The 17,939-nt window shown below is 42.4% G+C and overlaps 1 protein-coding gene and 1 pseudogene across 2 annotated transcripts in view; one reads left to right on the forward strand and one right to left on the reverse strand.

Annotated features, from left to right (window-relative positions):
- The window catches only part of CACHD1 (cache domain containing 1), a 233,661-nt gene that overhangs the window by 143,484 nt on the left and 72,238 nt on the right, over positions 1 to 17,939 (reverse strand). For both annotated transcript variants that reach the window (XM_036444801.2, XM_045584504.1), the window contains exon 2: positions 2,861 to 2,923. In XM_036444801.2, coding sequence (XP_036300694.1) covers positions 2,861 to 2,923 — 63 coding nt within the window. The remainder of the gene's footprint in view (positions 1 to 2,860; positions 2,924 to 17,939) is intronic.
- LOC118725036 lies at positions 5,375 to 5,475 on the forward strand (annotated as a pseudogene).

Here is a 17,939-nt window from a genome sequence, read left to right on the forward strand (position 1 = left end):
TGAGGAGAGATAGAAGTGACTGTGTGGTAATTCTCCTCAATTTTATTCGTTTTAATAATTATTCAGATAAAAACAGAGTTAGCCCCACAGTGTGGCTCAGTGGTTGAGCATAGTGCCATGCACCAGCAGGTCACCAGTTGGATTCAAGCTGAATCCCCAGTAGAAGGCGTGCAGAAGGCAGCCCATACATGTTTCTCTTTCTCCTGCTCTCTTCTTCTCTCTCTAAAATATACTTAAAACAACAACAACAACAACAACACACCCACAAGTAAATAAATATAGTTAGAAAGAACTTCTATTTTGGATGAAAATACAAAATGTTAAAGTAAATTCTGTTAAAATAAAAATACAGGTAACTTGGGATCAAACTTATTTTGAAAAATAGCTTACTTAAAACATCTTTAAAAAAAAGTAATACTGTTTTTATTTAACTTCAAAAACATTTCAGCATTCTAAACATACAAAAATGAACAAAACGTTGCAAATTGTGTTTAGTACAGAAGGTTCTTGAACTTTCATTGGTGCAGTGACTCTTCACTTTGTTGACAACGAAGAGTTGTAGTTTGTTTTAAAACAACAGTTTAAAACTATCACACAACTCATGTCAGCTATCCTCCCTTTTCCAGAGCTAAGAGTGGCAGGACGCTATGTCCCTATGTACAAAAACAAGACAACCTGAGGCTCAATGGATGCCCACTGCAGTGTCCACAGGACAAGCCTCTGTGCAGGCCCTGGGTGACAGCCCCTCCAACAGGCATCTTCCTCACAGCCTCAACGCCAAACAAAGCGCATCAAGAGCTTGTCTTGATTGTTCTTTTTACAAACTGTAGATATGTACAGCTTACTTAAACATCTTGAGACTACAGGTAACTTATCGCTTCAGTTTCCTCATCTGTAATAAGGATACTTAACTATGTTTCCTTCAAGGTTATGGAGGAAAATTGCTGTGATAATAGATTAAAATTGCCTGGCAGCAGTATTAGGTGCTCAATCAGCTGCTATGATTTTAAAAATGTATTATTGAGCCCTTCCAAACTTGGTCACAGTTAAATAAAGCAACTGACATCACTACAAGAAAACAGAAACTACCTGCACGTTTGAAAACAGCTGAAGGGAGAACCTGTATCTGTTACTGAAGGGAAAGCAGCAAAACTGATATCCCTGGCTCAGTTTCCTTAAAATGTTATCAAGTGGCCGCTGCTCTCCCCTGGAGGGCCCTTGAACATGCCCTGTATAGAAATCTTCCCCTGCAAAACCCTCTGAAATGCCATGATCCTAAAGCACTTTCTAGTTTGTTGGGACAGAATGAAGACAGGGATTATGAAGGTAAGACCTGATACAGCAAACTACTTCATATTCATTGTAATTTCAGGTCATTTGTTTTTAAAAACACTTAATGTAAGGGAGGGAAAAACAGCACATTCAGAGCTGCTTATACCCTATAAATTAAATCTGAAGAAACCAAAATAAAAAATTTAGTGACTATAAACAGGAAATGCTGAACTTGAAGACTACCTCAGTAATTTATTATAAATAATGAACTATCCCATATATAACTTCACTCTAATGACACTTGCGAAGCTTTTGGCTCTTGGATGGCATTTCTCAAGTTAGATCAAGTCAAGCTGTTTTCCATGAATAAAATACAGGCAGCATCTCCGAGGTTTAAGTTATTTTGCCTTTGACCATAGTGATCTCTTCACTCTGTGGACATTCTCTGCTACACTCTGGCTCTTAGCTTGGTCGTGTTTATTACTTAAGTTTCCAGCCCAGCTTCAAATTACCTGCTGATGGTCACACAGTGTAATGAAGTGAGTGGATTAGCTGAAATCGAAACCCAGGAATCCTCTTTGCCACCCTTCCCTTCGCAAGTGCGGATCAATTATTTAAGACCAAGCTCACCAACGCTATGTTTTAATTTAGGAAGCAGTCCATGTGAAGCCAGCTCTAAATAAAGTGGGCAGCGCCTGGCTTCAGAACTTTTAGACCTTACAGAGGATGGAAAGAAGATGGCAGAAAACAAGCAGAGGAAGAATATAAGAGGAGGAGAAGAGAAATAAAAGAATAAGAGAAGTACATATCTATTGAGCTGCTTCTATGCCCAAATTTTCCACATAAGGGTTTCATTTATGCTGTTCATTTGACATGATTTCATTTTAAAAAATATATTTTTTATTGAATTTTTACAGAGACAAAGGGAGAGGGATAGAGAGTTAGAAACATCGATGAGAAAGAAACATCAATCAGCTGTCTCCTGCACACCCCATATTGGGGATGTGCCCACAACCAAGGTACATGCCCTTGACTGGAATCGAACCTGGGACCTTTCAGTCTACAGGCCAACGCTCTATCCACTGAGCCAAACTGGTTTCGGCTGATGTGATTTCATTTAATTTTTCATAATATCATAAGGCAGATATTCTATTCCCTGCATGGAAGACTGGGAACCTGCAGCTTCAAAAGGCTAAGTCGCTTACCGAGGGCCCCCAAGTAAGTAAGAAAACCAGAATTGGATGTGCAGCTTGTCTGATTCCAACACCTGAACACTTTTCCCTCTATCAGATGAAATAATTTCCTAATACTTTTAAAGATGAGAAGTTTAGGAATTTCCAAAACAACATAAGGAATGCAACATAGTTCCACAGGGTAACACACATAAAAGAAAACCATCCATCTCACTGTTATTTCTATGGCCTGTGAGAACCTGAAGTGAGAGGTTGCCACCCTGGGCTTACGATGCCTGTGGATTCATACGCAGGTAACAGGAAACCCCACATGGAGGTTGCATGGAAGGGAGTAATGAAGCCACATCTAAGAGCCAAGACCGAGACAGAATGTCAAGCAGTAAGTAGCCTCTTACCTGCTGCACTTCACTTTCTCCATTTGAGATTTTCTCAGTGTAAACAAAGGAGTTGAATATCCGCTGCAACAGAAAGAAAAGGAACACATATTAGATTTTCTAAGTAACACAGCCATCGGAGTGTGTGTGTCTGTGTGTGTGTCTGTGTGTCATTTGTTGACGCCACAAATAGAGTCAAGTTCAAAAGCTTTAATTAAAATACAGTAATTTTACACAGAGGAATCCAAATATCAGCCAAAGTCAATCACGCTTACATAAGCAATGCCTAGGCACTTCTGTAGTGAAATAAACCAGATGCTACACTATATTTTTCATTTTCAAAAATACATTTAATTATAGACTTCCGGAGCCCATGCCATTCTATCCGAGCGGTATAATCTGACAGAGTTGTGTTTATCATCTAAATCCCGAACTCCCTGAATGCCGCAACTGTTTACAGACACCAACATCCAGTGTCACCGAGCTCCTTACAGAGGATTCTTTCCATATTCTCCCCTGCCCCTGTCTGGCCAGTCCCTGCCCATAGTATCCATCACCTTCACTGCCTAAGCACCCCCTCGGGAAAGCAACACAACAGGGCTTTGCCAAGTCTGTGTGGCCTGAAGAGAAGATGCAGTTCTTGCAGGCCAGGAAATGGGACAGCCGTGCCAAGACATGAGTCCAAACTGTGACACACAAGCACACATTCTTTCACCGGGTTCCGCCTCCCCAGTGCCCCCTGCTCCATATGTTGCCGGCATTGAAAATGCCTCTGCAGATTTAAGACTTTATCAAACCCTGCCACTACTAAGCAATCACAAGAGATTAACATATAACAATGAGGGGGGAAATGAGAATCAAGATATGTGTCTGGGGGAGACACACACACACACACACACACACACACACACACACACACACACCAGCAGCAGCAGCCTCATCATTTATCCTAAAACTTTAAAGATGCCTCTGGAACTCTCCAGATGAGTAAGTAAGGAGTCAGGCCTGGAGACGTCAGCCAACAGTTCCCTTTCGCCTTTCAATCTTCCTGCCAAGGGTTTGTCAGCATCTGGGACAGCTTCCCAGACAACCTAACACACCTGCATGGATGTGATGAGGTAGACAAGTGCCAAGTTCATCAAGTGCTGTGCCAATGAAGGCAGATAAAGGTGCTGGGTGGTGGTGGTGGTGGTGGCGGGACAGGGAGGGAAAAAGACTCTTGGGAAGAATTGGGATGGAATTACAGTCTAGAACATTCTAATTATGAATCAGTATACTTTTCTAATGCTCCCCTCACTCATTCAATAAATATTGTTGTTTTTTCTCTTTCTTAAAAATGACTCTGCTGACAGGAAATGTATGGACTTTTATAATAACAGTGATGATGATGATATTGGCTACTATTTACTGGAGGTTGATGATGGGGTAGTCACTATACTAAGCATGTGATATCTATTTACTTATTGAAGGCTTATAATACATCTTTGTGACAGCATTATTATTATTTCCCTTATACAAATGAGGAAACTGGTGCATATTTATTGAGGGCCTAATGTGATACACACATGGTACTTCATATTCAAACCTTACTTATTAATCTTTATAATCTGCAGCCCCACAGATGTAAAGGTAAGACCCTGGGGAAATTAAAGAATTTATCAAAGTTAGTTGGCTGAAATTTCCACCCAAGCAGTGTGACTTCAGAGGCAGCGCTCCTAACTCTATTGTCTCATAACAATTGGCTACCTACCCATATAAGACTACTCCTGCTAGGAGCTCACTCTTGGACACAACACAGACCCACAATCCCTTATATGCAATTCTAAAATAAGAAAGCACTGAAAATCAAAGGTTTTGCAATGACACATTTGTTAGTAAAATATGACCTGACCGGAACTTGTTTGGTAGTAAATCCCAACTTCAATTGCTGTATATTAATAGTCTTCTTTAAAACATTTGGTGGAGGTATTCATTTTCTTTGATACAGATGTATTAATGCATCTGACTACAGGGTTCTGCTCCAGGTCTTACTGGGGTGTTTTACCATTAGGAGGCATCAGGATGACCCTGGCCAGTGTGACTCAGTTGGTTGAATGTTGTTCCTGTGCATTGAAAGATTACAGGATCGATTCCAAGCTAGGACACACACCCAGGTTGTGGGTTCAATCCCCAGTTGAGGTGCATGAGGGAGAGGGGGGGCGGCAACCAATTGATGATTCTCTCTTACATAGAGTTTCTCTCTTTCTCTCCCTCTCCCTCTCTCAAATCAATAAAATCATATATTTTTTTTAAAGAGGTATTAAGATTCTGAATCCTAAAACAGACTGTTTTAGGAAAGGGATTATGAACTTATAGACTTCCATTCCTACAACTCTAAGTTCCTTGTTTTCTGGTACACATCTTTTAATGCTTTTAGAGTCACGTTAAATGTCACTGTCACCCACATCCCCAGATCATATTCTATGTTCTTATAGAATTTGATTTTCAAACCTGCTCAGGTCCAAGAAAACACTTCTATTAAGAACTAGTGGCCCGGTGCTCACTTCGGCAGCACGTATACTAAAATTGGAACAATGCAGAGAAGATTAGCATGGCCCCTGTGCAAAAAAACTAGTGGACCGGTGCACAAAATTTGTGCACATTAAAAGGGAATTAATTAGAGGAAAGATTTTAATATTGCTATTTGCCTTTTCTCTATAATGGAAGTATCAGAGATGAAAGAAAACTAGTAAAATGTATATGAAAATATCCTTCCTGTCAGAGTCTGGGGCGTGCCACAGGACCCAGAGCTAAGTCCCCGCCCACCTGCGTGTGCCTCAAAATCGCAGGAGACCCAGACCCAGCTGGCCCCACCCCCATTGGGCGAGACTCAGACCTGGCCGGCCCCACCCTATGGCTGCGTCCGCCTGGTAGGGGACGCAGCCATAGATCCCCAGGCCTGAGGCTGGGCAGAGGTGCAGCCTCAGGCCCCCATCAAGTCCTGCCAGGCAGGGGAGGGGAGGGGGCGCGCAACAGCCTCAGGTCCCCCATCAAGCCTCGCTGGGTGGGGGGTGCAACCTGAGGTCCCCCGCCCCAGCCAGGCACTATGCAGCTTTAGGTCCCCACTGATTGGTCCTTATGGAATCATGGTGTGACAATCATTTGCATATTAGCCTTTTATTATTATGGTTAACATAATTTATGTAGTGTCTCAAGATTTTGGTGAGTGTGGTCAACTTTGTATCTCATTCATGGCAATGACATTCCAGTGTTAAAACAACAGTGGATTCCTCGGCAGTAATAAGGAATATATGTGGGGACTTGACTTGTCTGTGAGGCTGTTTCAGTCCCGGTTTTACTCACTTATTGCTGTAAAAATTATTAATGATGATTGCTAATACTTTTATGTGGATGTTTTTATGCCTTATAAGTATTTCTACACATTCTACACCTAGTAAGTATAGATGGGTAAAAGAAAAGTTTCAAAGCAAGAAGGAAGTTACAGAGATGAGCAGGAGTGACTCTGCAGACTGCCTATTTCATATGGCCCTCTAGCCCCTCCTCCAGGAGTGATAAATGACCTGATCATGGCTTGGGGCTACCACCAAAGCCAAAAATTTTGTCCTTCTTTCTCCCCTGTGGGAAGGAGTATTAGTGAGAAACCGGTAGAACCTAAACAAGTAACTCATAGCTAAGCAGGTCAGCCAGTGGTGTCTGGTGCAAGGTTAAAAGTTCAGGCTTATGTGTGTGCACAAGACCTCAAGGTACAGAGGGAGTTTCCACTACACTCTAGCTCAGTGACTTTCAACCAGTGTGCCACAAGAATTATTAAAACATGCAATATCTGGCTACTTAGGGGCACTGACCTTTTTTCCCTTAGTCAAATAAAAAAAAACAAAAATGACAGCAGCCAGCACAACAATAGCCATATGGTGTGAATGAAACAAAATTATACCTATTTTCTGTCTTTCTGTCAGATCTGCAAATATATATGTATGTATAAATGTATGTATATATTTGGTATGCTGCAGAATTTTAATAGTTTCTGTGTGCCATGAGATGAAAAAGGTTGGAAATAGTTGCTCTAGGTCAACAGACAGTACTTGTCTTTCTGAAAACACAGCGCCTGCTAAGCCCAGCTCTCAAAGGCTTAGTTTAGTACTTTAATAGTTTATAATTTCACATACATGGTTAGGTTTGATCTCCACAACAACCCTATGTGGTAGGAAGGGCAGGGATCAGAAACCACTTTTATAGATCTAAAAAATGATGGCTCAAAAGTTAGAGAATGTTTCACAGGCATAAAATCCAAGTGCTGAGGTCTGAACCTATGACTTGATTTAAAAACAGACATTGCTTTTAGCAAAGCTGTCAAGTTTATTCACTTCACCTTTTTGCTCAGGATAATCTAGGAATCTTAATGCCTGTATGTAGAAAACCAAAAGGATATGGGTGTTTGTTTTTTTTTTTATCCATTTATTGTAAGCAAGATCCAATGTGCTGGCATAATCTTATATATATGACCAATATTAGGAATAATTAAGAGGCCCAGACAAAGATTTTTTTTTAATTACTTTCTATTGCTATGTAAAACTGTGAAAAGAATAGAATACAGGTTGTTTTATTTTTATTATTTTTATTTGTGTGTGTGTGTGTGTGTGTTTGGGAGGACTTAGAAAATGAAAATGGAGCCGAAACCAGTTTAGCTCAGTGGATAGAGCGTTGGCCTGCGGACTGAAGGGTCCCAGGTTCGATTCTGATCAAGGGCATGTACCTTGGCTGCAGGCACATCCCCGGTAGGGGGTGTGCAAGAGGCAGCTGGTCGATGTCTCTCTCTCATTGACGTTTCTAGCTCCCTATCCCTCTTCCTTCCTCTCTGTAAAAAAATCAATAAAATATATTAAAAAGAAAATGAAAGTGGAAAAGTTTCCCGAAAACATAAACAATGATGAGCAATTCGAAAAGACCAGCCCCTCCAGGCCTCGGGGGTGACTTTCTCTCAGGAACAGGGAAAGGGAAAGGCTGGGTGTGTGGGTGGGTAACCTGCATCCTATTTCCAAGCTGTCACATTCCCTTCTATCAGCTCCCTGGAGGACAAAAGGAATCCCAGAAATCTGAACTCTTCATTGGAGCACAACCTGCAGGGAGCGTCTGAGCCCTCTCCTCAGCGCACACATGCCGCCAATGGCAGAAATATTGCCCACCTTTGCCCGTTTTTCTCTCACACTCCTGTCAAATACTAAAAGTAAACCTAAGTTTTGCTGCACGGTAAAAAAAAAAAAAAAAAAAAAATCCTTAAAACGGGTGAGGAGTTTTAAAAAGTTATCTTACCTAGAAACATTTCATGGAAAACTTGTTCATTAGCTACTTTATTTCCACACTAAAAAGGAAACAGTAACCATGGCAAGATGCCTTATTCTTCTGCTCACGAGAACTGAGGACTCGGATCTAAAGACAAGGTGACCTGCCTCTCGTTAATACACACACTTTGGAAAACTGCCAGCATCTTCTAACGTGAGTGATGTGCACATCCCATGACCCAGGAGCTCCCATCCTTGATATGTACCGAGCAGATACGTGCTCCTACGTTTATCAAAAGAGAAGCATACGGCTGCTCAGAGCAGCACCGCTCACAATAACCCCAACCTGGAAAACATTTAAATGCGCATCAGCAGTGGAACAGGCAAGGGATGGGTGGTGTATTCACACGACGGGACATCTGGGGATGGGAATGCACAGACGACTGCACCAGGCACCAACATGACAACTCTCACACCCATCACACTATTGAGTGACAGGAGCCAGACACTGGAAGACAGACTATACAGTTCCGTTTGTTCCCAGTTCAAAAAACAGACAAAACTTCCAACCTGCTGGAAGTCCAGGTGGTGGCCATGCTCTGTGAGTGAACAGGACAGGGCGCGCAGGCCGCTCCAGGAATGCTGACACCTCCGTTTCCTGGCCTGGGGACTGCTACAGGGGTGTGCCCGCTTTTGGGGGATCCTTCAAGCGGCACAATCATGACTGGACACTCCTCTATGTGTCTGCTACATCTCAATAAATGTACCTTTGACATACATTCTAGGCCGTCGCTTTACAATATACCCTGGCCAAATGTTTTTGCATACTTTAAAAACTATATAGTGTTTTTAAAAGGACAGGAATCTAATAACTGGGCTATTATAAACATTCGAGGAAAAATCAACACCCCCAGTCTGTAATCCAAGTGAAACGGGGATTGAACCCACCGGGGGGTCACAGAGGAGGTCACAGACAGGGTCTCCTCAGCCGTCCCTGAGGTTATGTAGTAACTGCTCCCTCAAACTCTTATGTACATAACATAATGCATGTAGTTATTTTAAAAAATATATATTTTATTGATTTTTTACAGAGAGGAAGAGAGAGGGATAGAGAGTTAGAAACATCAATGAGAGAGAATCATCCACCAGCTGCCTCTTGCCCGCAACCAAGGTACATGCCCTTGACTTGAATCCAACACAGGACCTTTCAGTCTGCAAGCCGATGCTCTATCTACGGTGGGATGTTCAAGAGCCAAACCAGTTTCAGCTGCATGTAGTTCTTGAATATCCCACCCAATGGTACTGTACACACCTGAATGTTCAGCAAGGAAAAAAAAAAAAAAAAGGGTGTCTGAATGAGAGTTTCATCCAACCTGGATGCTCTAAATCTCTGTAGCACGATGTAATCAAACCTCCTGCTGCATATTCTGTCCCTTTCTTCCCTAAGCACTGCCTCCCCCCTCCTTCAAAAGGGAAGTTCAATTCCAATAAAGTTAGAAATTAAGGAATCATGTAATCACTGAATCCAGTCCCCCTAACTCTACTGCGAGAGAAGAGACGACACTCTGCTCTGCCTGTGTCTGTGTCTGTGTCTGTGTCTGTGTCTGTGTCTGTGTCTGTGTCTGTGTGTGCTCTGCGGAGCCCGCTCTCCCCCACCTGCGGGTGGCACCCGGGTCCCCACGCCCTGCTCCACTGATCCACCTTCTCAACCCCATCACCTTCCCTCTCAAATCTCTCTGTTCAATGGAGCCTGCTTAACAGATGGCAAGAGAATTCCACTTCGCTGGAACAGGAACAATTACGTGAGTATTTAATAAGACGATCAGTCCAGACAGTTGGCCCCACCTTCCCATTTCCAGCAGCTCTGCCAAATTTTAACTAGATATTTAAAAGAATGGTGTATAGCACAACACCTCGGTGAAGAAATAAAAACCTTTATAAAGCCTAATGAGATTCTGTTGGTCTGCCTCCCTAATCTTTGCTAAGAAAATGCAGGACTGAATTTTTTTTCACCAGGTTATTCTCTTGATGTTTACAAGGTTTCTGTCCCCGGCCAATTTGGCTGACAGTTCACTAATAGCTGTTTTCTGCTCTGGATTTCTTCCTATGATCTAGGAATTGTGGCCAAAGGGGAGGAAAAGATAGATGGCCACGGCTGTCTCAAGAAGCGGACCAACTTTCACCGTTAAAAGAGAAAGTGCTGTCATGAAAACAAACTCCAACAATCAGTGCGCAGGGAATGAAAGGCAACTTAACTTAAGTGTTTCAGGAAAGAAAACATATGCATGACTTTATTCTGCCCTGAGCATGAATAATCTTTTACTAGGTTTTAAGGGCTCCCTCCTGCCCCGATTAAACATTGTCTGATTTTTACCAGACTCTTTAACCTCACACTGTTAAACATATGGAATGTCCAGAAAATGACATTACCTTAAGGAGGCTCATCATTCTCCATTCTGAGTTTGCAAATCTGGTGCTATAAATCTGAATCATAAAAAAAAAAAAAAAAAAAAAAAAAAAAAAAAAAAAAAAAAAAAAATTCGAGCCATAACCGGATTTGCTCAGTGGATAGAGCATCAGCCTGAAGACGGAAAGGTCCCAGGTTTGATTCCAGTCAAGGGCATGTACCTTGGTTGTGGGCACATCCCTAGTAGGAGGTGTGCAGGAGGCAGCTGATCGATGATTCTCTCTCATTGATATTTCTAACTCTCTATCCCTCTCCCTTCCTCTCTGTAAAAAAAAAAAATATATATATATATATTTTTTTTTTTTGGGGGGGGGGGATCTCTAAACCTGCCCATTCTGAATATAGGTGGCTCAAGAAAATAGTTTAGAGTATTAAAATGGTTGCCACTAAAAAGAAAAATCGAAAATAACCTAAAATATCCAACCACTGCAAAAAGGGACTGATTAAATTACTCTTTATTCAATCAAGAAAATATTGCACAGCTATTATAACCATTGTTTTCATTGCTAATGTTTTAAAAGCATTTTCATATACAAGTATTGTTCTAATTATGTCTGTGGGGCGGGGGGAGAGGGGCGTGCATTACAAATAATAATGTTACCATGTATATTATCAAGGGCCCAGGATGGATTCAGATGCTTTACAACACATTATCTCATTTAATAGTCACAGCATCCTTTGACAGTAGTTACTTTGTCTTCATGTTGCAGAGGAAGAAACAGATTTTGCGGGGTTTAACTTGTCCAGAGCTGACCATTAAGTAAGTGGCCAAGTTAGATGCAAAATTGGTCTTACTTCCTAGTTTATGTATTATCTTCTATGTGAACACAATGCAACAGAGAAAACTTATGTAAAAGCTAAAAAGTGACCAAAATAATAACAGGACTTGCCCATGACTAAGGAATAAAAAACATGTTCTTTTTCTTCCCCATCTCCCCCCCCCCCTCAAAATAGAGCATGTACTTCCTGCACAATGGAGAATGACAAACATTTTTCAGGGTTGATCACACTCAAAAAAGGGGGCATACATTTAGAGTTACAGCTACACTCTACAAAAATCCATCTGCACTAGATCCCCACCTGCAGAACTTTCAGAGGAAAAAATAAACCCCAGAGCTCCTGCATGATCCCCACGAGAAAGGTTGGCTCTTGAAAACCACAGTGACTTGCAAGAAACAAGGCTATTCCAGGTTCATGACAAAGGGAAATGCTTAGGTGCTGAAAGTCACGGCAGAGGAAGAGGCCTAGATGGGGAATTTAAAACAAAACGAATCCATGCACAATAGATGACCTTGTGCAAATGGTACACTGGGTGCCCGTGTCCTGGTCTAACAGACTTCCTTGTTCTGGTTTAAGGTTGCTATATATAAAAATGGTATCGGCTATTGTTTATATAGTGCTCCCTATCCGGCACTAGGTACTTTGCATGCATTAACTCAACCTCATAAAAGTGAAGAATTTATATAGAGCGCACTAAAAACATTGTGAATGTATTTCACATAGCATTGTTATAGTTATCCAAACAGCTCGAGAGTTGTTCTATGATTGTTCTCTTCTAGTTCATCTTTAAAGACTATTCTCTTAATGACAGTTGTTCTCTGATGGAGGAATGGGGAGAACAAACATCATCTGTATAGACACCAATGTCAGTCCCACTTCATTCTTAACCTCCCACCCATGGTAATCTCCCCTTTTCTGGACTTCTATAGCAAAGATGGTTTCTGTATAATTTAAATAATATATTCACTGTAAAAAAAAAAAAAAAAAAAAGCTGTTGTCTGACTACTCAGTAAAAACCAACTACTGTTTACATTTTACTTTATTTCCTTCCACTCTTTTGGTGTCTGGGTCCTAACTTTGACTATGCCATGAATTCTTACCACAGTGCATTGTACACAGTGAGCATAAACAAGCATTTGTATACCCATTAATCTAGGCATTAAATCATTCGGGTCATTATTCTGGCTGGTTACTCAACCAGCTAGCAAAAAATAAATAAAAATGGAGGAAGGTGTCCTTTCTCTTTAAGATAAAAAATGCTCCCCACTTCACCCTGTTTTCCTTCTCTGTCCTCTACTGGCTCTAAACACTCACACACAACGCCTTGCAGATACTTCAAACTCACAAAAGAATCAAATTATTAATTCCTTAGGCTGATGGCATTTAACTCAACACCCTTCAAACCAACACGAACTCTGAATAGTAAGAAATCTTGTGGGAGAGCCACGAGTTGGTGACAAGTGTCACCTTGACAAAGGGCTGCCTGTTTGGGTCCACTCTACCCCTCAAAAGAAATTACCAGCAGAAAGGAGTAGCTTGCAGTCTTGAGTTAGCGGGGAAAATCTAAAGCAATCATCTCAGCGGGCAAAGTTTCTAGTCTTGATCACCAGATTTCCTGTTGGAGCACTCAAACCAGGACAGTGGTGGGTGACTAGGAAGCCAGAGAACAAAGACAGGCAACACAAGACAGAAACCCTTCTCTAAATTCAATAAAGCTCCAGGAGAGTTATTGGACTTTTTTTTTTTTTTCTCCTTTCTTTTTCGTCGTTGTTGTGTTGGCTTTCAAAGGGGGTGAGAGGGGGAAAGGCGAGTAAATCAGTTCCACATGTTGGAAAGATCCAGCCTTTAGCCAATGTAACTTGACTATAAGTAATATTCATGACAATGCACATGGCAACCTCTCAGAAATGGAAAGTTGAGTTGCCCAAATGCTTTGCAGATGGTGCCAAATTTCCACTCCTCTAACTCCTAATTCTCCCCCCCACCCCCACCCCCAGGATCTCCATGAAGGCTTCTTTATGTTTGTTTGTTTGTTTGTTTGTTTGTTTCACCTTGAAAGAAAAAGGAAAGGTAGTTATTTAATGGCTGTGTGTTTATTTTCGGGGTGGGGTACACTTTATGTGTATAACAAGCCTTTCAATATTTAGTGTTCCGTGGGCGCCCAAACCCACACAAATGCTTAGGTCTTTGGGAACCCACCCACTAAAGACAAAGGGGGCTGGAAACCCTGAAATGCGTACCCTTCCTGACCTAAGCATCGTTTAATTAATAACTCAGCCAGCTAATCGCGAACTTTCTGAAGGCGTAAAAGATGGCCCTGTATTCTTAAGCTGATTCTAGGTGGGAGAAGACATTAAGAATTACGAAGTAAGAAGGAATATGAACAACGCAATTCAGAACGCTGGGTTGGGCAGAGGCTCCAGTAGGGGCGGAGTTGGGAGTGGGCAGGAAGAGAGAGGGAGCACTCCGAAGAGATGGGGCTTGGGCTGGACTTTGAGGTCAGATTTAAATAGGACAAGAGAAAAAGAGCATGGGGGAGAGCATTGTGGAGCCTTCCCGGAGAGGTCTGTACTTAGCACTTTCAACAAGCCCTGTTCCGGATGACAGGGACACAAGAATGAGCATAACTAACAAAACCCCTGTCTGTGTGCACCCTATATTCTAAGTCCCTTGGCTTCAAGAAAACCCTTAAAAAGAACTTACTAAGCCCTGGGCCATATACTAGGAGGGGTGCTTAAAGCTGAGGACATTGCTTTTTCTAGGAAAAGCTCACATTCCAGAGAAAGACCCCCCAAGTCAATCATTATAATGCAGTGTCAGTTTCAAGAGAAGCTTTTGGAAATAAAACAGAACAAAATGGAATAAAACATGATGAAGCTAAACTATGGAGGTATTTCAAGCCAGAAAGAAGAGTTGGATTTTATTCATAAGGTAGGCACTTAAAAAATATTTTTTAAGGGGCCCACAGTGTACGAATTTGTGCACCTTAAAAGGAGCTGTGGGCTGGCCGCTAGGCTGTGGTAAGCACAGGAGCGGGTTTCAGCTCATCCTCTGCATCCCCCAGCCCTTCCTGCTGTGGCCCCTGGTCCCCTTTCTGCCTGCAGCCCTGCTCCCACTGCTACCACTCCCACACGCTGATGGCGCTGGCCCTACTCACACCCACTGATGGTGTGGAGCGATTGGGGCAGGTGCCAGCAGTGGGTGCGAGCAGCGGCTGCTGCGCCGATCATCCCTCAGGAGCAGGGGGAGGTGGAGAAGCCCTCAGGGGCGATCAGGGCCAGCTGCCACTGCTCCCATCCACTGATGGCGCCAAGTGATCAGAACCAGCACTGGACATAGGCAGCAGGTGCGAGGAGCGGTTCCAGCATCGGCTGTGGGTGTGAGCGGGGCCAGTGCTGACAGTGGGTGCGAGTGGGTGCTGGTGCCACCAGCAGGTGTTAGCACCAGGCGGGACCGAGGCACATGGGAGCAAGGAATTTTCAGTAATGACCAGTGGCTTGCCCTGCTGATAGTTATGGGTGCCCTGTCTTGGTTTGGTGCCCCTGCTCACCTGCTCCACCATCTGCACACACCCCCTGGTGGTCAGTGCACATCATAGCAACTGGTTGTTCCAGTTGTTCCACGGTTCAGTCTATCTGCATGTTAGCCTTTTATTATATAGGATGAGTTCATGAATAAATGTATATTCCCCCCCAAAAAATAATTTTTTAGCTGAGGTGTTTTATGAAGGTTTGTATTCCACATGCTCAGAACCATGCACCCACTGTCCTCCACTTAGAAACAGTTACCATCCCAAGGGTGGGTGACAACTGTAAGAACCAAATGAACTGCATCAGCTTCTAGTGTGACACTCCAAAGACCTTGAATTATCTCCTCTGTAAAATTATAACATCCTCTAAGGGGCTGCTCATTCAATTTCGCTAAATCCCTATAGCGCTAGACCAATGTTATGAATTGAGACTGAGAAATAATTGTTAAAAAAATAATTTAGGAATAGTTTAATGAAAACCAACTGCTGTGAGTTAAAGCACAGTTGTGATGTTGCATTCAGAAATGAAGGCTAGTTTTTGGCATTTTAAAATATGCTCTTGTGAAGTTGTTTGGATGTTCTTCAAATGAAATGTTCATTGCTCCCATATCCAAATAGAATTTTTATAAATGCAATTTCTAGTATGTCTTTCAGCTTAAAGAGATCTCTCTCTCTCTCTTTTTTTTTGTAGTATAATCATTAAGTAAAAGAAACTATAAGTCAAAACTTATCACAAAATTAAACAGTGTAGAATTGCACTTCTACAAACTAGCTCTATGCCTGGGTGAAGTCATTTAGCTTCCCAAGGCCTAGTTTCCTTCACCTGCAAAATAGAAAGCTGGGCTAGAGTATAAAAAAATTCAGTGATCTTAAAGTTTCCACTCTATTATTGTGCTAGAATTTCGTGGAAATACCAATTGTTGAAATTGTGAGACGCCACTAATGGTGGGTCTTCCTGCCATATGGCTGGATATTTCAAACACTTTATTCTTGCTGATATAATCTGAATTAAACTGTTTTTTTTTTTAATGTTATAAACTTATCTGTCAAACTTGTTGCAGGAGGAGTGAGTGGCCAAGTGTTGGAGGGATAAATTTTTTAAGATGAAAATTTAAACACAGAGAGAGAAAGCCAATTTGGAGAATGGTGAGTTTAAATGTGGACATTTAAGATATAAATCAAAGCAGTTAGCCTTTTATGGAACAAACATGTTACTAATATGGATGCATAAAAGCCTCTCAGGTCCTCCTGGCTATTGTTTTTCAGCTCTCACAGGCAGGGTGCTTGTCACGTGCGTCAAATGCCATGGTAACAAGTCCGGCCATAGTAACAAGAGGCTCCAGCAAGACATGCCGTGGAATCTCAACAGTAATCATTAATTCACATCTTGGTAAATGGTGGCTCTCTGGGCTCAGATGCACAATAGAGTTTTAAAAAATAAGTAAATGCTGGTTAAAATTCGTCTTTTAATGTTTTTAGGGTTAAACAAACAAAAACACCAAATAGGCATGTGAAAGGGGAGTTTTAAAAACTCATGTTGTTACCTTGGAAAGATGAGATGTGCCCATTTCGAAATTTGTACAACAGAGGTGCTGATAAAAGGCCTTTCCTGGGAATTTTGTGAAGCCCAGTCCACGTACAGCTCTTATTCCTAATGCACAGTAAGAGCTCAAGTTGTAGTCGCTTTTAAAACTCCTTCAAAAAGAACAACTATTCCCAGGAATAAAAAGTCATCTGAGATTATCCGTGTCCCCATCCGAATGCCAGGAACTTTTCCAAGTCAGCATTTGTGAAGCTTTCCAAAGTGACAAGACCTATTAAGAAGTCTGCGTTTCCAGGAAATGGCTTTCACGTTAGTTCCCAGCGCCTTCACAAGCTTGGCTCCCAGTCTCGACAAACTGACTTCTTCAAGTTTTCTTAGAAACCCACAGGCAAGGTGGGTCCTTGAGAAAGTGACTTTCCCCCTTGATTACTGGTGGGGAACACCTGGCTGAGCACACCCCAAATCTCCAGTTTGCTTGAGCTCAAGGCTTTGTAAACATGCCAAGGCCAAAGAAGTAAATTGAGGTTGGGAAACAGGTTGCAGAGGAGCTAGCTGGTGCCTCCCAATCTATTATAGTTACTGCTCAACACCCAGGGCTCCTTACCGCCTACCCCCGGAGCGGTAAGTAAGCAGTCCTAAAAGCTCAACCTGCACATCCTGAGCATTAATAGATCCTGCAGGAGAGGGGAAATGCAAGAACAAGCTCTACCTCCAACTCCTTCCCAGACCTACCCAGAGGCAGAAAGGTGACACCCCCTTTAGTGCCGTCATTAAATATTTACTTTCAACATTGTATTGCAAGTATTTGTGTATAAACATGAGTGGCGACCTCACAGAGGTCAGGACAACTCCAGGTCACCTGGAGAGGAGGGTGGGGACTATGCTCTGGGCTTTGGGTCACCCAGACCTCAGCTATCTCATGCAGGGCAGGTTATTGAAGCCTTCGGAGCCTAGGAGCCTAAGTGTTCTCCTGGGAATTTAAGCAAAACCCCTCCCACTCCACAGAGACAAAACAAAGTGCTAATTGAATGGGATGACAGGCTAGGACAATACCTGGCTTGTTGTTTTTGCCCAATTAAGCACAGCTGGCATTAAAATTCTTATTTGCCCTAGCTGGTTTGGCTCATCTGATAGAGCACATGTGTCAAACACAAGGCCCGTGGGCCAAATCCGTCCCGCCAGGCCTTGCAATGTGGCCCGCACCGTGCTGTCATCACTGCACTCTGCTGCGTTTCCATCACAATGACAGTTTATGACTGTTCAGTAAACCATTCGGCCCGCGATTTAGGTTGGATTTTAGATTTTGGCCCCTTCTCTGATTGAGTTCGACACCCCTATGATAAGAGTGTTGGTCCTTGAATGGAAGGGTCCTAGATTTGATTCTGGTCAAGGGCACATAGCTTGGTTCAAGCTCGACCACCAGCCCTAGTAAGTAACTGACAGATGTATCTGTCTCTCCTCCTCCCTTCCATTCTCTCGAAACATCAATGGGAAATATCCTA

Source organism: Pipistrellus kuhlii, unplaced genomic scaffold (genome assembly GCF_014108245.1).
Source record: "Pipistrellus kuhlii isolate mPipKuh1 unplaced genomic scaffold, mPipKuh1.p scaffold_m20_p_2, whole genome shotgun sequence".
In the NCBI taxonomy this organism is placed as follows: domain Eukaryota; kingdom Metazoa; phylum Chordata; class Mammalia; order Chiroptera; family Vespertilionidae; genus Pipistrellus; species Pipistrellus kuhlii.